Source organism: Ciconia boyciana, chromosome 9 (genome assembly GCF_034638445.1).
Source record: "Ciconia boyciana chromosome 9, ASM3463844v1, whole genome shotgun sequence".
In the NCBI taxonomy this organism is placed as follows: Eukaryota; Metazoa; Chordata; class Aves; order Ciconiiformes; family Ciconiidae; genus Ciconia; species Ciconia boyciana.
The window spans coordinates 6,545,288-6,566,257 of NC_132942.1; the positions used below are offsets into that span (position 1 = coordinate 6,545,288).

Here is a 20,970-nt window from a genome sequence, read left to right on the forward strand (position 1 = left end):
GCGGCACAGGCAGACCCAGGGCTCCTTCGCTGCCTAGGACGAAGCAAGCCCGGCCGCTGGGGCCTCGCCCTGAGGCCCCCCGCAGCCCCTCCCCACGACCGGGCCGCTGTCCGTCCCCGCGGCGGGGGGGGCCGTGAGGCGGCAGGCGGCGGCCGGGCGCTGCCTCAGCCCCCTCCCGCCGGGTGGCCCGGCGCCCGCATCGCCCTGTCAGCCACCGCAGCGCCCCTGGACGGAGATCCGCTGCGTCCCCGCCCACATTTCAACGGCCTCCCCTCAACCGACCAATCACCCAACACTTCCTGCAACCCCACCAACCAATAACAGCGCTCCACGAAGGGCAGAGCCGTTGGGGCGTGTTTTGAGGCGGGCAGGCCATTGAGCGGCGGCGCCGCCAGCCAATCGAGGCGCCGAACTGGCGGCGGGGTGGGCGGGCGGGCGCGCTCTCCGCCAATGGGAGAAGCGGAGCGAGGTGGGCCGGGGGCGGGGCTGGCGCGCGGTAGATAGGCGGGCGGCGGCGGCAGCGGCGCTGGGCGCGCGGACACGTGACGGAGGTGAGGGCCGCGGAGGGGAGGGGAGGCGAGGCTGGTGGGGGCGGCGGCCGGGGGCGCGCGGGGCTGCGGCGCTGGGGGGGGTGAGTGCGTCCCCCCGCTGCCCCCCTCGCCCCCCCACCGCTGTGGCCGGGGCAGCTCCGCGACCACCGGGCTGGGGGAGTGGGGAGTGGGCCCGCCCGCGGGGCATGCCGGGGGATTGGCGGGGTGAGGCGGCGGGGCAGCCCGGGGGAGCCAGGCCTGCCGGGGGCCGCGGGGCAGGCAGGGCCCGGCGGGGTGGCGGGATGCTGCTGGGCGTTGGGTGTGGTGGGCGGCGGGGGGCCCGTGCGTGCGCCATGGGGAGGGGGGTGCGGCGGGTCCCCCGGGAGCCGGGGCGGTAGTGCCTGGGGAGTCCCTGCGGCTGGGGGCGGGCACGGGGCTGCTGCCGGCGCCGCCGGCGCCCGCTCGGCCCTGTAGGCCTCTGAGAGGCCTGGCGGGGAGCGGCGGGTCTTCTGGTAAGTTCTGGGACCTCTGGGCTGGGAGCGGCTTGTGGCAGGGCCGCGGCTGGAGCGGGGCCGATGGGGCGCTTGGTTGCCCCCCTTCCCCCCCCGACGGGTTGGGACGGGGAGCTTCTGGGGGTTGGGAAGCGGGGGTCGGAGGTGGATGTGGGTTGGTGTGTGGTTTGGGTTTTATCTGGCTTCTTGTTGTAATGTCGGCTGCTAACGTGTCGAAATAGTCCTGAGCCACCTAAAAACGCTCACCATGAGAAGGAAGCCCCGCGGAGCTAGCAGGGAGGTGGGTGCGGAGCATAGCGTGTGGCCTGGTTCGGCCTGCGCGAGGGGAAGTGGAAGTCTCTGGAAAGGGGGAGTTCAGGGCGCAGAACTGGAGGCCCAACAGGTGGGGAAGATGTGGAAATCAAACAGCGAGGGAGGCCAAAGGTGAAGTACAGATGAGGAGACTGCAGCAGCAAGGCCTGAGAATTTTGGGGGCTTTGAACACGCACTTTGGTTTTTACCTCCAGAATATAATTTGTGTTGAGTGTCTTCAAAATAGCGTATAAATGACATCTGAGTTCTCATTTTTGGCTGAGGATTGTATTGTGTGCTTTTAAAACAAAAACCCCACACCTTTGAATTAAAGCATGCATAGCCTATGCTTTCTTGTCTGTACTGATTCTAAAGAGTGAACTTTCACATGCAGTTTTGTGGTTGAGAACTTTCTAGGCTGTAGAAAGAAATGCTGCGGGTGATTTGGTTGTGAAGGGAAGCAGACATGTATTAGTAGTAGCAGTAATGGTAAAGGCCCAGACTTTATTATTATATTAGTGTTAACATAATTAATGCTGCAGTATTTCTGTAGAGCATCGTGGAAAACTTTCTGGAACTTATTTCGAGTATGTTAGATGTCTGAAAACTGGTCTCTAGGAATGCAATGTATTTCTAAATGCAGTATGTTTACTTAACATTGTCAAATAAGTATAGCTAACACACAGGTTTTATGGGACATTTTACCCACTGGTTTGGGTTGTCGCTAAAATATTGCAAGGAGATAGTGGAACTATAATAACATGAGATAATACAGATAAAAAAGTGGTTAAATACAGGTTGAAATCTGTTACTGTAGGTTCACTCTGCACTTGAAATTACGTCAAAAACCTCCTTACCGTTGATTTGGTCACATTACATGTGCTTATCCAAAACGCTTAACAAAACTAGGAGAAGCTTTGAGTTAAACTTTGTGTTTATATTAAGTGTCAGTATTTCTAGTTTTTAAAAAAATATTATGAAGAGAATACTTGTATAACACACAGACAACATCACAGGCTGTGTATAAGATGTGCACTGCTTCCTGATATCAACTGCCCTACTAGGAAGGGAAGCCTAATGCAAAACAGTAAGAAAGCTTGCAGCTTCTGTTAGATTACAGCACTTCCCCCTAAGTAAATGAATAAATCCTTTACTGAGAATAGTCTGTGACTTGTACTTAGCCCTGCCTTTTACTTCCTTTTCTGGCCTTTCATTTTTCTGCCTCTAGTAGTGATGGTGGTGGCAGCCTGTTCTTGCTGGAATCAATTCTGTAACAGGGCAAACTTGAATTGATTTCTAGGCATGATGGTCTGAAAGATCTTGGGGCACCTCCAGATCTCCCCCACCTAATGTAATTTTCCTAGCAGCCCATCTGTTGTATGGTCAAAAAGCCTTGCAGTTCTGTCTTTGCTCTCCAAGGACTTCCAGTTCTGTGGGAATGATCTCTTTGCTGACAAATGGTACATGGTGTTTTCTCCCTTACTGTATCTGCACTGTTGTACGTTACTTTAGAAACGGGCATATTTGAAATGCTTATTAAAAAACAAGCTTTGTTGCTGTCACCTTTCACACCTAATCTCTTGCCTGGTTTGTGCTCCTTACAACGCAAACAGAAGGCAGTTTTTTCTGTGGGGCTGTCAAGGAGAGGTTTGGCTAATCCTTTCCAGGAGACTTTCCTCAAATCTTACATAGCAGTGTATCCTAGCCACCCCCTCCTTAAAAAAAAAAAAAAGGGGCTCCTGCCTCTGGCCTGTTGTAAACAAGGCTGTTTTAGTTTAGCCTTGTCTGCTGTTATTGAGGTACGATGTTAAAGGCAGAATCTTCACAGTGCTGGAAGCTGTCTAGCTGCAATACTAAGCATTTAAGAGGAAAAAGTGTTGTCTGCATCATACAAATTGCTGCATATAAATATAATTTTATTATATCCCTCTCAGAGGGGTGGTGAGGTAATGTACTGGTTGCTGAAATTATAGTGTTTGGCCACACAGTTAGGTTTGCCATAGAGTGTAGATCTCCCAAATCTGCCTAAAGACAGGTCTGTCTTAGGCAAGTGCAGATGGCAGAACTGCATGTGAAACTGTGGCATTAAGCTGACTCTGCTGCCAACAGCTTAATTTCCTTTATCCTTGGCTACTTACTTTATCTCACAGTACTTTCACTTGTCCTGCTACGCTTTTTGCCTTTGTGTGCTGGATTGGACTGGGGTATTGATTCAGGGTTAAAATAACATGGCAGAAGGACTTCGAGCCATCTTAAACCAGCTGCTAGTTTATCATGAGGCTGTGTAAACAGTTACCCTGACACCGCAGAGGAGCCAGGATGTGGAAGGTGGAGGGATTGTGAGATGTAGAAGAGGCTTCCTCTGCTATTCAGTAGTTCTGACTGTAAGAAACTAGTGGACTACGAAGTAGGGTAGCCAAGCCTTTGCTCAGAAACCGTAAAAATCTCATTTGAGAGGGAAAATGAGTATCTGTGTCTCAGCCTTTCTGTTCTTGTCTCTTCGCATTTTTTTTGTATTGTGACAAATTTCTTTACTTTTGTGCCTTGAAATTTTTCTTCCATAGTTCTTGCCTTGCATGAAGATGCATTGTGCTTGTTTTTACTGGTGTACTTCCACTGTAAATACCATACTGAAATCCAGTATTTGGAACACAGGACTTTGCAAGCAAATTTTGCTCTTCCTGTATTTAAGTCATTCAGCTGTCACTGCAGGTGCTGCTGAAATAGAAACCACTGATGCTCTTCCACTTAAATTGCTGAGGTGTAGTTCATAGTAAGTGACTTATTTTCAGTAAGACCCATTTCCTCTGACAGTTAATTCTTCTTAAAAAAATCAAGTAGTAAACTAGATAGCCAGTAGCAATTAAAATGTAGTTACACATTCTGAAATATGCAGTGTTAAGAACTGGCTTGATGAACCACTCAAATAGATTAGTAACCAAGGAGATGATTAAACTGGTTTTGCAGGCTCTGTTTGACCTGACAGGGAAGTTACTTTCTAAATAGTATGTTCTGGAAGTATGACAGCAAAGGACTTAAACATCCTTTGTGTGGGCCCTTTCACCGTCTGTCCTTCCCGAGGACGTGTGTGTTAGAGAGAGTGGTGAGAACTCTCTGCTGTGTGGGTCAAGTGTTTCCAGTGTCATGCCAATAATTAAGAACTTTCCCCTTTATGGTCAGTGAAAGAGGAATTCTAAATAAAAATAAAACTCTGAAGCTGCATGACTTCCTTGAAAGCCTTGAAATCCAAAGGTAGCAATCCCTTAGCCCTACGTTTTAAGAGTGCCTCTTCTATGGCAAGAGGCTGATCCTGTCTCTGAATCTCACTCCAATTTGGTTTAGTTTTTACTTTGTAAAACGTAAAGTCTGTGTACTGCAGCTGTTCCAGGTGTCTGTTTTCAGTGCTCTGCTATAGCTCCTGTAAATTCCAGGGGAAAATGCTTCGGCCTTTTGACAATCAGGTGAACAGTGCTTAAATGTCAGCTATAAATTTTCTAGTGTAGAAGCTGGCTGTGGACAGACGCACAGACAGAGAACAAGTGATTTGTTAGCCCTGGCAGTCTCGAACTCTTTTCCTAGGTAGTACTTTAGTATTATACTGCAGTAGTTTTCTCTTTGACCCAAGTGGCATGCCAATGTCTATAAGTGTCTGAAGACCTTATTAAAAGAAAAAAAGGAGATGAAGTTTGTCATCTCTGACTTGAAATGTTGTTATGGTGAAAATGAGGGTTGTACTGAAGTAGAATGGAGACGTCAGAAGCTCCTGCCTATTATAAAAAGGTTCCTTTGTTAAAGGCTTTTGGCAGTTGCATGATCAGAAATACACTAACCTTCAGAAATATTACACAATTAAACCTAAAGAAGGGAAGTGCAGGCAGTCAAAAATGGCTAATGATGATAATTGCTTGGAAATTGGACACTTCTTCAAGGGAGAAATCTGATCATAATAGAGTAGGTGGCTGTGTGTCTGAAAGTTAGACACATTTTAGATGGCTAATTGAACACCTGTAGTTGCTAGCAACTTAAAGCTCCACTGAAAAAAGGTTTATGCGTGTTCTGTATAAAACCTGAGTTTCTTCTCTCCCCCTCCCCTCCCTTTCTATCTTCTATTTAGGAATAACCTAATTTACTAGGGCGTAATCATGTTTATGTTGTGTCCCTAAGGATTGTGTGAAGTTGAGATTTTCTCCTGTAGCAGTACATCCGTTACGGATAGAAGTTGCTTTTTAAATATCAAAAACGTGTGCTTCACTTAAATTGCTCTTCTGAGAACATAATGTCTTTTACTTCTTATAATTTAGTTGCTTTGTATATTGTTACAGATTAACAGAATAAGGAGCTTGGCACTACAACTGGCAGTTGCAGGAGATGCTGCCAGTCGGTACTCAAGGTGTATGAATGGTAGCTTGTGTTGAATTTGGGACTGATTTAATATGTAGGAGGTGTCCTAAACAGCTTTCTGTAGGGATATAAACTTGTGAATACTGCTTGCCAGTGATTATGAAGAGGCAAGGACATGAAACTGGATTAGCTTATCTTCATGCTTTTAGCTTTCTGGGTTTTTTGGGAGGAAAAAAAAGCAGCTTGCTTGGGAACTTGAACAGATAGTACTTCTGCCTTGAAATGAGGTTCAATGAGGCCTCAAATTCAGGCAGAGCATTAACTGATAAATGTAGACGTACTGGGTAGATACCTGTGGTTGTATCAGGAACACAGATGTGCAGAGTGGCATAGCTTCTGCCCCTGCTGTATGGGTCACTGGTAGAATTGTCTGGTTTCACTACGATGCATTGACAGAAGAATTTCTGGAGCAACCTTGCCTGCAGTATGAGGCTATGCAGCTTTGCCACTTACGTGCTAGCATTTACCAAAGTTCATTTGCTGCTGACAAATATTTCCAAAGGGTTGCAGGTGGGGTGGGATTGTGAAGTAGGTAATTATTACATATGGAGTCAGTATACTGGCATGAAAGTTACGGGGGATGATTTAATTCTTTCACCAAAACTTTATTGCTGGTTGGCTAGTGGTGAGATTACTTAAGGGATTACTTGCATGCTAAATCATTAATATCCTTGGCACAGGCTTCGGAGGAGGTATGCAGAAACTTCTTCCTCTTAGAAGGAGAGGAGAGAATTGGCTTATTTTTAACCTTGCTGTAATTTTAAGATTAATTTCCTTGTATCACTTTCCAAATCATTAAGTAGTCATTCTAGCTGCATAATATAATTTGAAAGCCGTTCTAAAACTTGGAGTAAAATCTTCCTGAATTTAGCTCTGTTACAAATGTATTTGGTAAGGCCCTGTTGGTAATGTAAGACAAAATTCAGCCCTTCCCTTGGAACGGTGTCCGCGTGCCATCTCATCTGGAGCTGCTTCAGTCACGCAGGACACATCAGAGCTCTAAAGATCACTTTTTCAAATGAAGTTTCAGGCTCTTGTTTTCTGTACTGTTTTTACGCTGGTGGGTGTGAGTTATTCAGGGAACATGCTACCTGTGTTATCCCACCTGTGCAAGAGGAACTTGAACTTCCAAGGATACCGATGTTTCCTTGACAGTGTTCACTCGTTGGTTTTGTATTGTGGTTCCCACATTAGTATTAAGAGCTGCTATGAGGTCTGTAACCGTTTTCAATTTTGGCTATAGGCTGTGCATTAAGCAAACAAGCTTTGCTCGTATGTAACAACACTTGAAAGTTTTTTGTCAGCCGTTCATGCTGTGCATGGTGTCCTTTTGGCTCAGAGGTGTTTTGGTGCAGTTGCCTGAACTGTGAGGGGGGGAGGGATGTGAGCATGCATTTAGACCATAATCCTCAAGGCCATCACTATTGTTAGAAAACTGGCTGCAATTGCATGTTGCTGTAGTGACAAACTGGATGTGACCTCAGCACAAGTGTTTAAAATACAGTTTTGTTGTAGTTATAAAACATCCCCTCTGTCATTAGAAGTAAGTTAAAGAATAATCTAAGAATGGTAGATCATGGTATGCAACGTAGTTTTGCAGTATTGGATAGAGCTGATAAGCCTTTAAACCTGTAAATTCTTTTAGTTGCCTAAACATGCTTTGGAAAGTTGAAAGTTTGTTTCCTAGCATGACCTTATGCCCCTACAGGCACTATTAACTCTGCATGAGTTATGTTTGTAAGTCTACAGGGCTACAGCCTGAGGCAGGAGCGTAAGGGAAGGAGGCGGAAGTATAAAACCAATGTTTGGTTTTATACTTGCTTTCAAAAAAGTATTAGTCTCAGTTACAACTCTGGTTTTGGAAGAAAAATTTGGGATGTGATTCAAAGGAGAAAAGGTGAGCAAGGCAGAGATTGTTTTTGTGGGTTTTTTGGGGGCAAATAAAACTGAGCAGCATGCTAGGAGCGTTGCCTTCTGTATCAACCTAAAGGTGCAGTGGTCTTGTAGTTTTTCTAGCAAGAAAGTCAAATTGAAACCCATTTTACTTACAAGATCTTTTGAGCTACAGTTTGCCAAGGTCTACCATATTTTAGGTGTGACAATGTGCTGGGCACCTTACAAATTAGTCGAAATGTGGTATTTTAATTCTGTAAAGCCTCTGTTAACAGATATTCTTTTTCTTTGGTCATCCTGTTAAATTAGAGATCGAAAGAGGGGAATCAAATCAACTGTCTGTTAAATAGTAAGAAGTTTTCTCCTGGGTCTGCCTCAGTAGCCTCAACTGCTTGTAGACATCTGCCAGTAGTATCAATGACTGCCGGCAGTAATTCCAGAATAAAACCTGGGGAAGGGGACTGATGAATGAAAATGCCAGTGTCCCACAGTTGAAAGGACAAAAAATATTGAACAGATGATAGAGGACTGATTAGTCTCTGCTTGAAAGAGCTAGCTAATTGTATTTCAATTCCTGAACTGAATGGAAATTTCAGTTTCTGCATGCTGCATTTAAAGTCCTTTGTAAGCAAGAAATAGGCTTTCTGTTCAGGCTTTTGCAGGTACATAGGTTGTGGTGTTGAGCAGAATAGCACACACATCTGCGCATGGACTGTGGCAGTGCAAGAGCAAAATTATGAGACTTCTGCAGCATGATTTGCAGAACTTGCACACGTGGTCCCCCACTCAGTTAACATCTGTTTTGTATTAAATACTTTATCTTTATATTGTATTCCTCTCCAGCTTTTAGAGCTGTCTCAACCAGCCAGATGCAGTAAGCAAGAGCTGAAAAGATAAGTTTGCACTTTTCTTTCAGTGGTATGACTAGGCACTTCACCGGTTGTCTTGGATGCTTGGTTTTGTACCAAGAAGCAATGGTTCACTCTGTGTGCTGCACTGGCTTGACCTCTTTGCCTTGTCTTATTTATTCAGATCATGGAGCTAAAATGGCTACTGTATGTGACCCTGCTCGCTCTTGGGGCTCTTGCTGTCCAGGGACATGATGTGGATGATGACAATGATGGTGATGATGTAGTTGATATTGAGGATGACTTGGATGATGGCATTGAGGATGTAGAAGAGTCAAAGCCTGAAACGAGCACTCCTCCTCCAACTCCAAAGGTTTGGCATGGAACTTTTTTAAAAAATTGAATTACAGCTTGTGTTGTGGTTAATGTAAGTCTGATGAGAGTTGTCTGTACTTTGCTAACATTTAATATGTTGTCATGTTATTAAAGATGTTATCTGGGAGTAGGGCTTGGAATTAAGCCTAGCTGCTTCGTTCCTGTTCTCATGTCCCACACGTTCTTCCTGAAAACTTAGATCCACCCTTGAAATCTGTGATGTGATTCTCAGGAGTTAATGCTAATGTTTCCAGCTAGATACATACTTTAGTTTTAGTTACAGATGAGAGCACAATGGCTTGGCACAAGCAGCAATATTTATGTAACTTCTGTATTTATGCTGCAAGGGTTTTCCAGGTAAGCTCTACTTGAGTGTAGAGGGGGAATGTGAGCTGTATATGTCTGTATTTCTTTAGAGTAGAGAATGTGCCTTGAAAGGTGCATAATGCCTCTCTTCTCCAATAGGTTACCTACAGGGCCCCAGTCCCAACCGGTGAGGTGTATTTTGCAGAGTCCTTTGATAAAGGAACTCTGGATGGGTGAGTATAATCTGAAGGATGGTTCAGTATAGCAAATAATTAAAAATTTTGATGAAAGGTAATGAAGCCCTCACTAGAGCCTGTGTTATTCAAAACTGAATCAAAGGGCAGTGGTTGGTGAGGATTACAGCAGTGACTCTGAGGCTGGCTGTTAAAGTACTGAGCTAAACTAGTATTTCCTTAAGTTCTAGTAACAGGGGGGAGGTGAGCCACACACACATGATGTTTTAATCTGCATCTGGCTTTTCACTTTCTTCAGGTAATGTGAGGATGGCGAGGTACTACTTTTATTTTTTACATGAGCAAGACACTGAGGTCATGATTCTACTTTGGGGATGGGGTAGGAAGTGGCAAATGCGGAAAACTTTGCAGGCTTGGAGATAGAACTCCTCAGGGGATCAAGCCACCGAGGTGTAGTCATAGGGCAGCAAGGGTTATCTTATCTTAAGGGCAGGGGTTTTAGTGGGGGGAAAAAAAAGTATGTTTTTCAACCATTGGATGTCTGTCTTCTAGATGGATCCTTTCCAGAGCAAAAAAAGATGATACGGATGATGAGATTGCCAAATATGATGGTGAGTTCAACCCAGGTTTTGGATGATAGAAGATTCTGATGTCTTCTGTCAAACCTGAAGAAGAGGTGCAAGCCTTTGTTTTCTGTTGCCCAGTTAAAATTATATTCACTGAAGAAAATGGGAGGAGTGTTTATTTATATACCTGGCTAAAAATATAAAGTGTAGTTCTGATTTAGACAAAATATCCACTTGGAGGTTTTAAAATAATTTTTAGTGAAGATGTTATGCTAATAACTTGATACAGTACTCTGTAGGGTGTTATTTAAGAATGCTGACTATCTTCTTCAAAATTGGGCTAAACAGAGACTGTCTTGAACAAGTTTTGATAATGTTCGGTTAATTTTCTCTCCAGGTAAATGGGAAGTCCAAGACATGAAGGACACTAAGCTTCCAGGAGACAAAGGACTTGTATTGGTAACCCGAGCCAAGCACCATGCAATTTCATCCAAACTTTCAAAGCCTTTTGTATTTGATACCAAACCCCTTATTATACAGTAAGTAAAGGATAACGTAGTGTTCTGTTATTTCAAGGGTGACATGATAGCAGGCTGAGGTTAATTCCATAACTGAGCTTTTGTTGACTGGGGGTCTAGATGACACAAGATCCTGTAACCTATTATTATATTGTTTAAATAAGAGTAAAATAGCAACCCATATTCCCAAAGTGGGAAGTTAGGAACAGCATGGGTCCCTCTGAAGCCTGAAAAGGAAAGAAGTCTATGAAAACTAGACTTGGTAACCTGTCTTGGGACTTCAATTCACTTGATTTAATTGTAGTAACAAGGTCAGGGAACTGACTTTTGTACTGCTGATTGTGAAAGTCCTTGTTCTTTTGGAGAAAAGCTGGTCTGTATGTAGGTCAGTGCACTTCCTTATGCAGTAAACTGCCCCCTGTTTCCAAGATGGAGTGGACAGAGTGGTAAAGATGCACTCATTTCCTCCTTCCTTTGTCTTAGTTCATCTGTCGTGGAAGATGAACAGCTTGCCTAGCTCTGTTCAGCCATGACTGATGTAGAGGAATCTACTTGCATGTGTGTTAGACTAGCAAGAAGGGGGAAAAAAAAATCATTCAGTGAGAACAGTTGAATTGTGGATTATTACCTACTTTGTCAGTTTTAAACAGAGAGTAAGCTAATTGGCATTTGCACAAGATAATGAATTGGTCACTTTGCTTTGCATGACTGTTTTGTTTTGGCTCAAAATACAAGGCTAAAAATAAATCCCAGTGGTCATCCACTCCAGCTGCTGGCATTGAGAGAAGATCAAGCATACTTAGCCTATTCCTGACAGAGATGTTTTGCCTTTTTCAGACTCCTTGGCATCCCTAAATATACTGTTGTATGCTTATAACCGTAAAGGGGCTTCTCCTAGGATCCAGTTGTTGTTGCTTTGGTAGTCTTGCAAATTGAGCTGTCTGTCTGCCATAGTAGTTGTGGGAAAAATAATTGGCTTGCCTTAATCTCTGTTGCAGTGTCTTACGTACTGGTAAGCTTTTTCTTCCTTCTCTCTACTTCTAGACCAGCACTCAATTCCTTTAATCTCTTCTGTCAGGTTAAGTCTTCTAAAGCCTCAATTTTTCTTGTTTCTCAGGCCCTTATGAGTATTTGCTTAGTCCTTAGAGTGCAGCGTGTATTTTTAATATTCACTGGACATGTGATGTAAAGCAAACAACAACAAAACAGTCTTACTCTTAATTTGTACTTGAAAATTGTAATTGTGTATTACAGAAGTAATTTTTCCTCATGTATAACATGTTCTCCCCTTCTCTGTCCAAAACTAAAATTAGGTATGAAGTAAACTTCCAAAATGGAATAGAGTGTGGCGGGGCCTATGTGAAACTGCTTTCAAAAACCCCTGAATTGAACCTGGTGAGTAATGCTGCTACTTTGAATATTAGCCATGAAAGAAAACTTCTTTCATTTTGCTTCTTCATGAAGAAACCTCTTCAGTAAAGGCAGTGGGGCATATTTAGGGTTGATCTCCAAAGTACTTTGCACTTAGCAGTTTCTGGCCTCTTGAGTGAAAACTGTGGAGTTTCCTAGTAGCTGAGGAGTTCTAGACCTTTGCTAAAGTCTGCAATACTTCAGATTTCCCTAGGTTCTAGGACCAAAGAGGAGGTATCTTATGAGAGTAGCCAGTGTATGAGGCAGCTTCTCAGGAAGCTGTTGCCCAGAAGGAAGATACCATGTTTCATCTTCTAAAACAGACTAATGCAGAAAACTAAAAATATACCTTGCATTTATTGACTTGTCTTTGACATGTGAACCCGCTTGTGAGTTACTGGGAATATTTAAAATAAGAGTCTTGAGAGGTTGGACTGGGTACAACCTTATATGTTCAGCTGTACACACTAGCTATATAGAACCATTTGCTTCATAAATGACTCTTGAATGCATTCTCTTAGAAGTGTGGTCAACGGAAAAGACCATGCTACAACTCCTGAGGATTAAGAATAATTTTCTCTCTTCTCAGTGATTCTTCTACCTAAAGTGGTTTAGCCTATTCAGACAAAGCTTAACTGCTGGGTCACCTTGCATAGGTTTGTGTAGCCTCTGGGTTTTCTTTAGCCGTCTTTCTAGACTATATAGGAAGTACCTTTTATGACTTGTTACCCATCCTTCTCCTTTCCTTCTGCAGTCTCATTGGAGTTGTATTATTAATACAGATTCCAAATTGTTAAAAAAGAGACACCCAAAAGACTACTTGACTGTCTAACCAGTTTCATATGTGCATTGAATTTTAAGATAACATTAGCAAGAACAAATAGGCTTGCTTGCAGTGTTCGAAGGTGAGATTATTATATCCAGTTAGCTCTTGGATTGAGACAGTACACCAGTTTATAAGAGTGTAAACTAAATAAAACTTGGCCTCACTTTTAATGTTGCTTATCACTTTGTGTGAAAGAAATTCACTGGACTAGCTAGTAGTGCATTATTACCAGTAACTGATACTTCTATACTGATAGCTTTTAAAATCCTTTATTGTGACTTAGAGATATACTTTAAACATTGTGGTTGTCACTTACACTTTTTGATCACATTTGAATAGCTGCTGTTTTCCATCTGGAAAGTGGAGACCAAAGGTGCAAAATCAAGTAGCTGGGATGATTCTCGAGTTATCTCTAGAGGCTCATATTCATCATACAAGCTTTAGTGTGGGTACTTCACTGGCTTGATATCCAAGTTGCAGAATAACTTCTAATGAATTGGGAGTTCTTATGCTAAGCAGTGACTTAATTTGTGTTTCAAAATAATGGAATGAAGTTTTGCATTGTTTTTAAAGGATCAGTTCCATGACAAAACTCCATATACAATCATGTTTGGCCCTGACAAATGTGGAGAGGACTATAAATTGCACTTCATCTTCCGGCACAAAAACCCAAAGACCGGCAAATATGAGGAGAAGCATGCAAAGCGTCCAGATGCAGACCTGAAGACTTACTTTACTGATAAGAAGACTCATCTTTATACTCTGGGTACGGTGACTGTTAACTATGCATGTTAATAACTACTACTATGTTTCCTGAATCAAAAGCTCATAAAATGAGCCAGATGAACAACTGAGTATTTGTGTCAACACACCATACAACTAAAAACCACTTGAAAGCTCTGAATGCAAAACCTCATCTTATTATACAAAGGCTTATTTCTTCCTTGCAAGAAGTCTTGCTTCATGCAAGAAAGGTCATGAGACCTTGAACTTAATAGTTAAAGGAGAACTGAATTTCAGAGCAGTCATGCATAACTTGATATGCTAAGTATATCCAAAATAATTATCAACACTTATAAACTGCTTGAATGCTGCCCCCTACTAATTTGGGGTAGACTAGGCTTTAGATTTAGAGGGGCGGTATTTTTTTTTCTTGCTGCTTTCATGGTACCAAACAACCTCAGTGGTTCTTTTAAGTACAGTGTCTGGTCTGGTATATTAGCTATGACTAAAACCTTTCAGGGAGTACTCGGGAGGTTCGTTCTCTCGCTTTTCCTACTACAGAGGCAGCAATGGATAAAGGAGTGAGATTAAAATCTTGTGAGTTGGTAGTAGGGAGTCTTATTCTTGAGTAGAATGTGAATACATACATTCTTACTACTAAAGCACTACTTACTTTACCAAAGTCAACTTGCTGTGGTAACTGGTAAATTGATCTACAAGCTTCTTTGAGCTTTTAGTATATTTGAAGTAGGACTTCTGCAATGAGTCTTCTTTCTCACAAGGTGAGATGTGGTACATCATCACTAGTTATACTTTGGCATATGGAGAAAGTTTCTTAATTTTTTAAAACAGTTGCTGGGTTAGGTGGTAGTTTGGATTGCTGAAGTTGTAGTTGTACAGCGGGGATGAGTGATACTTTATGATGCATGGTTTGTATCATATATGTAATGGCTGCATCAACTTTTTTCCTTTCAGTCTTGAATCCTGATAATAGTTTTGAAATACTGGTTGATCAAACGGTTGTCAACAGTGGGAATTTGCTAAATGATATGTCTCCTCCTGTGAATCCACCCCGAGAGATTGAGGATCCAAATGACCAGAAGCCTGAGGACTGGGATGAGAGGCCAAAAATCCCAGACCCAGATGCTGTTAAACCAGATGACTGGTAAGCTGTTGGAGGGGTAGAATTGAGGGAGGACTTGACCTGATAATTAGGTCCTGATCAAAAAATCTTTCTCAGATGACTTATAGAAGGTTTTGAGTCTCACCCTTGTAATCAAAACACAATCAGTTTAGGCATCTGAGCAGCAGTTTGGTAGACAAAGGCAGACAGGATCTATCTCTTCTGGGAATTACTGTTTAGTGCTCCTGTTACTGTGCTGGCCACAGATAAAGGCTTTACTGAAACAGCTATGCTAGCTGATGCTTTCATCCTTGGTGAGATCAAAAGATAAGCTGCAGAAGGTATAACTGTAAGATGTTTGTAGTTGTTTGTGTACTGCATGGTTACAAGTGACTGAAATTTCTGAAGTCCTAAATCAGAAACTGATTCTGGGTTTCTGTCTTTGAACCTATGCTTTGTGAACCATGGACTCCATTTCAAGCTCAAATGCGTGTTTGCAGCAACTGCTAAGATATGGGATTTACTGTAATATGCCGTTTCTAGGTTGGGTTTAAAAAATAAGTAGTATTGCCTTGCAGTTGGCACCATGACTGTGCCATGAGGCACATGTATAGGTAACAGATTGCAAGGCAGTGGTGTTACACTTACTCTATCCGAAGTGAAGCTGGCTGGTTGTCTAGATCAATGGACTTGTTCAGAGTCTGTAGAATCATGCCTTGGGGTTAAGAACTTTTATGTGTTTTGTGTGTTAATACGTAATATTCTGTTCTGAAGGGATGAGGATGCTCCTGCAAAGATAGCAGATGAAAATGCTGTGAAACCGGAGGGCTGGCTGGATGATGAGCCAGAATATGTAGCGGACCCTGATGCCGAGAAGCCTGAGGATTGGTATGTTTACTGCCTGATGCAAATCACAGCAAACAGTTCATGGCTTTGGTACTGGCTTTTACAAGTATAAGAATAGCTAGTTCATTGTTGCTTGCTAACAAAGTCATTGATTCAGGCTATCTTGCTTCAAAAGTAGAAGGCAGAGTTGGTCGGAGGAGTCTTGTGTTCTTGCGTTCACCTGCGCACTTTTCAACTCTTCTGTTCTGTAGTTGTAAGCTGAACAGGGCAGTGATGGTCATCTTGCAGTTGTACCATACTTGAAAGGGGCAGTGGGGGAGGCTGTGCTCAGGGACTGGCTTTTGTTGAGCTTCTGTGCTTCCAAGCTGCTACTTGAAATCTTCATTCCTTCTGCAGAGTCTTTACCTACAGACCAATGCTATAGAAAGTTTCGGTATCTCCATTTTATGGTAGGAATTTTAACTTTCCCAGGAATCAGACGTTGTCTAAGTCTTATTCTGTATAAAGACAAGGGCGGACTTCAAAACTTCCCTTTTCAAAATTTCCCTTTTCAGGGATGAGGATATGGATGGTGAATGGGAGGCACCTCAGATTGCAAATCCTAAATGTGAGACAGCCCCTGGTTGTGGTACCTGGCAGCGACCAATGATTGACAATCCAAACTACAAAGGCAAATGGAAGCCTCCTATGATCGATAACGTGAACTATCAGGTTGGTGTTTTCATTGCTTAATGAAATGGTTAAGAAATTTCATTGCTTAGGAAATGCTGGCCAATGCAACACTTCTCTTACAAAAAGCAGAATGATTTAGATTCAGCAGGTGTAATTAAGAATACAAATACTGTAATGGTTGTACTGTGTTTCAGGTGGACACATTCAAAGTGCTTTCTTACTTGGCTTCACTTCTTTGTAGCACAAATGAAAACTGATTCTCCAAGCCGGATGGGTTGCACCCATAGACGTTGTAATTAAGTGCAATGGATTGGTCTTTCTCTCAGTTCAAAATGGACTGAAAACTAAAAATTGTATTATAGCAGGTGAGGCTGAATGTCTTTTGTCATTCCTAGGGCATATGGAAACCTAGGAAGATCCCAAACCCAGATTTCTTTGAAGACTTGGAACCTTTCAAGATGACTCCCTTCAGTGCTGTGGGACTTGAGCTATGGTCAATGACTTCTGACATCTTTTTTGACAACTTTATTATCTGTACTGAAAGAGCTGTGGCTGATGATTGGGCCAATGATGGATGGGGACTGAAAAAGGCAGCTGATGGTGCTGCAGAGGTGAGAAATAAAGGTTTAGTTGTGTGCTTCTGACTGGAAGAGTAGGAGCATTGCTGCTGTGTTCTCCCACCGTCTTTAATATAGATCTATATGTACCAAAGCTAGCGCTTATGATAAACCAAATTGGAACCTCAATTCCTAATTATAATATAGTAATGGTTGCTATAAGTAGCAATGAGTACTCACTGCTCTTTGTGAAGTTTTTGCTCTGACAATTGGACTGTTAACTTTAGCCTAATTCTTCATTTGTAAACTATGGAAAAAGTACTTGTGCAGGTCAGCTTTGATTTTTTTCCGAGGTATGAAATGTAATGTTCAAAGTTGGAAAAAGCCTATTTTGAAAATTCTGTTGCTTGAACTTCACTGCCACAACTTGCTGTATGGGATGAAATTTGATGGTTCTTTTTATCTTACAGCCTGGTGTTGTGGGCCAGATGATGGCTGCCGCTGAAGAGCGTCCCTGGCTTTGGGTAGTCTATATCCTCACTGTGGCTTTGCCAGTGTTCCTTGTTGTCCTTTTCTGCTGTTCTGGGAAGGTATGCATTTCCTCTGATAATAAGCAGTATAATCTTTAAAAAGAGATCCAGCAAAATGTGCCTTAACATCACAAATAATTGCCTGGTTTTGACAATTTTTCTTAGAAACAGCCAAGTGCTGCAGAATACAAAAAGACTGATGCTCCTCAGCCTGATGTGATGGATGAGGAGAAAGAGGAAGAAAAAGACAAAGGGGTCAAGGAAGAGGAGGAGGAGGAGGAGGAGGAAGCAAATGAGGAAAAGCTAGGTAGGTAAACTAGATAATCTTGAATCAGTTTGAGTTTTCTCTCTGATGGAATAAAACAGCAGGATTGGCAGACATGGATTAAAGCAAACAGTGAATTGAAAGTAAGTCTTAATGAAAAGAGAATGAGTGGTTTTTTTTATTTCCCTTAGAAGAGAAGCAGAAAAGTGATGCTGATATAGGAAGTGCTAGTCAAGAGGAGGAGGAAGAGGAGGAGGAAGAGGACAGGAAACCTGCATCAGAGGTGAGTGCTTCATCTTTGAGGGAAGCCTTGTGCATTTTTTTCCTTAAGTCATGTAGAACAAGCCTTACTAAAGTGTTTAAAACTAAACCTGGCTCATGTGATACTCCCTCCTGGTGTCAGAACTTCGGAAAACTTAATCACCCTGCAGAATAGGAATTGCTATGGCCAACTTCAGCAGAGCCGGGCACCTTCCTAAAGGCACTGCCATAGACCCTGCATTGTGAGAGGAGTGGGACTGTGTGGAATGCATCTTCTTCAGGCAAAAAGCTTATTCAGCTTTGTATGCAGTCAGGATGTGACCTCTTAAGTGCTCCACACTGATATAATGGCTGACTTAAAAATGGGTGGAGTGTTGCTTGAAGTTAAAGGGATTCTCACAGCAGCAGCAGCTGCTGAGTACTCTCAGCAAATAGTGTACATCCGTTGTGAAAACAAGGATTTATGTGTTTTGCCAGGTATAGAAAGAAAGGGTAGTAACAGCAGTAGGTCTTTTCAAAAATTAAATCCTAACATAAAAGTGAAAGTAGATTATTCTTTGTAGGTTTGCTCAAAATGTGTTTTAAGGGTATTCTTAGATTTTTTCCTTGATGTTTACACAAATTACTTTCTTGCAGGAGGAGGAAACTGTGAATAGATCACCCAGAAACAGAAAGCCAAGGAAAGATTGAAAAAAGTCATAAGAACTTGATCTGTGATTTTTTTTTTTTTCAAACATGGTTCTGGGAGAGGACCTTGGACACCTTACATTGAAACTTGGACAAACCTCAAGATTTCACCATCCACAGGTTCCAGTCACACTATCCAATGTAATGGAGTGTCTAGCAGTAAAATACTTGCAGTCATCTGTTTTAAAGAACATCATTCCTGTAGAAAGAATGCATTTAATATAATGGGCTGTGGATTTTGGAATGTAACATAACTAACCTTTTCATTTTTTGTTTTAAATATTCTTTTCTGTTTTTCAGTAGATTGGTAGAACTTTTCCGGTCTCAAACCTTGGCTTAATTTAATATATTAATTAGTGAAAAATAACAATGAATCTTGAAAGTGTTAGGTGATAAATGCAGTTTTATAACTAGTTTTTTTTTACAAATATGTAAATTCCTAAATGCACCAATGTCTTTATATCCCTTAAAATTTGATATTTGTTTAAAGAAAAGTTGTCAGTGTATTTGACAACCCCTCTGCCCTCAAAAGAAAAGAAAACTGGGGGGATGTATGGGGAAACCAGTAGTGAAACTCTCTAATCAATCAACTTCATTCTTTTGGGGGGAGGGGAAAGAGGAAGAAGAGGTGGAAGGAAGGGGTTAGTCAGTCTATAGAATATGCATACTGTGCATGGCTAAAGCCCTGTTAAGTGTTGACAAATGATCTAGGATTTGGAGTGGGTCATCTTAATGTGGCGTTTAATCCTGCAGACCTTGCAGATAATGGATTTTGTTAGTTCTTTAACTCTTTTTGTAAAGGTAATGGGTTGTTGTTGGGGGAGGGGGGGGGTTTAGGCTGCTTCTCCCTTTCCCCTCTGTTCAGCCACTGATGCTTTCTTTCTCTGTGACTATACAGCTTTTTCTGAGTGCAGCTTTGCCTCAGTTGCTGAAGCGCTTCATGTTCAGCTCATCATCAAACTCTATTTTTATAGCTAGGCCTACTCCTTTCCAGGGTCCAAACACTGGATAGGACAGTGTCCCATATCTTCTCACTGTTATCACTGTATGTCTACTCCTGTAGAAATGGGGGAGGTAGTCAGGTAGACAAGTTGAACTGAGTATTAAGGGGAAAAAAAACCCAACCAACCAACCAAGATGTCAGTATTGTAGGTGGGCAAGGAGCATGTGGAATATCTTAACTGGTATGTGAAACTGTTTTAAGTCTTTTATCTGCTCTTCATGTAACAAATGCATCCTAAATTATATTGTGAATGTTAGGGAGTTCCAATTCCAGATGAATAAATTTTTTTAAATTGTTGAGTCTACCATACTATACTGTTTCAAACACTTTTTTTGTGGAATGCAGGTGATCACTACAAGAGCATACCTCTGAGGGTGAAATCTATGTAACTTCATTACACTGTACCAAATATGTTGGCGTTTGGATGTCTATATAGATAAACTTTTGCCTTTGTTTAGAGTGGAATTAAATGTTCTGAAATTACTCTTCTTGCACTGAATTTAAACACTCCAGTGTTGTTTGGTCATAGCATAGGTATAGTGTGGGGAATAATTCCCGGGGGCTGGGGAGAGAAGTGTTCCAATTACCTTGCAAACAATCTAACCAATTACTAAAAGACTCTTGTTTTTTTTTTTTTTTTGTAAAACACCTTTTGCTGCCTGTCCTTATGTTGTATCCCTTGGTGGTTGTGTTTGAAATATTAGTGATCACAAATGCATAGCAGGATTTCTTGATCTTCTTGCAGTGTGCAAATAAACTATTGTAAGCAAGATACTGGAAGTAATTTCAGACTTCTGTTGGGAGCTATTGCATGTTTAGAATGCCTTTGCCTGTTGAACACCTGGTAAATACTGCTCCTTGTTGCAAAAATAGCTTATACTCTGACATGGAAGATGTCACAGCTTAAGCATTGCTACTAGCTTGTTCTCAGGACTGTATTTTTATCAAGGAGCAGCTGCTATTTATGACTCTCAGTCCTTTGAGATGAAGTATATGTAAATGTTAGCTGAATTGAAACCATTTGAGCACAACATAAATCTATTAATGTTTTTTATCTTAATATACAAATTGCCTTAAACTCCCAAACAATTCATGTGCAAAGCATCAAAAGTGAACTTAAGATCTGCTCTCAGCTTTTAAATAGTATTATAGTAAAGCTAATTGTAAATCTACATTTGCTTCTGCTAAATCTCCTGAAAAGGTCTCCTGTCTGCATGTTATGGCTTTTTTTGATACCATAGTGTATGCTTCTTAAATAATCACTACAATAAATGAAGACTTTCCAAAATGGATAGACAACTCCAAAGTTACTTTTATCCTGCTTTCTGACTTGGGTGGCTCAGTTTAACCTCAGAATCACTCTTATTTTTTAAAGCCTTTGAGGGAAAACTAGCTATCTGCTTATTCTGAGTACTTTTAAACATAGCTGTGTTTTCGAAGTACTGAAGCTCTACCTGGTTGTAACCTGTGAACTAGATTTGGAACCGTTACAAATACTTGAAGGTATATTTGGACCTTTTATTGTCTGTGCTTCTTTCCAGCTTCTGGAAGGGATGCTCTACTTAACTGAATGTGCTGCCTGAAGATGGAGGGGGGGATTTGACCAAGATGGTAAATCAAAACCAAACCCTAG

The 20,970-nt window shown here is 41.9% G+C and overlaps 1 protein-coding gene across 1 annotated transcript; it reads left to right on the plus strand.

The window, feature by feature from the left end:
* The first annotated feature begins 485 nt into the window (after positions 1–485).
* Positions 486–20,629, plus strand: CANX (calnexin). Its single transcript, XM_072871827.1, has 15 exons — positions 486–551; positions 8,660–8,848; positions 9,316–9,389; positions 9,903–9,961; positions 10,314–10,455; positions 11,748–11,829; positions 13,244–13,436; positions 14,369–14,558; positions 15,291–15,404; positions 15,917–16,073; positions 16,430–16,645; positions 17,062–17,181; positions 17,287–17,428; positions 17,578–17,669; positions 18,284–20,629. The coding sequence occupies exons 2-15, from the start codon at positions 8,663–8,665 to the stop codon at positions 18,335–18,337; spliced, it is 1,821 nt and encodes a 606-aa protein (XP_072727928.1). The 5' UTR covers positions 486–551; positions 8,660–8,662; the 3' UTR covers positions 18,338–20,629.
* The last annotated feature ends 341 nt before the right edge of the window (positions 20,630–20,970 follow it).

Bases quoted from the DNA above. Each gene is read 5' to 3' on its own strand.
- CANX (XM_072871827.1), top strand. From the start codon at position 8,663: ATGGAGCTAAAATGGCTACTGTATGTGACCCTGCTCGCTCTTGGGGCT. The intron at 15,405-15,916 runs GTATGTTTACTG...TTCCCTTTTCAG, and splicing joins GCCGAGAAGCCTGAGGATTG to GGATGAGGATATGGATGGTG. The intron at 17,429-17,577 runs GTAGGTAAACTA...TATTTCCCTTAG, and splicing joins AGCAAATGAGGAAAAGCTAG to AAGAGAAGCAGAAAAGTGAT.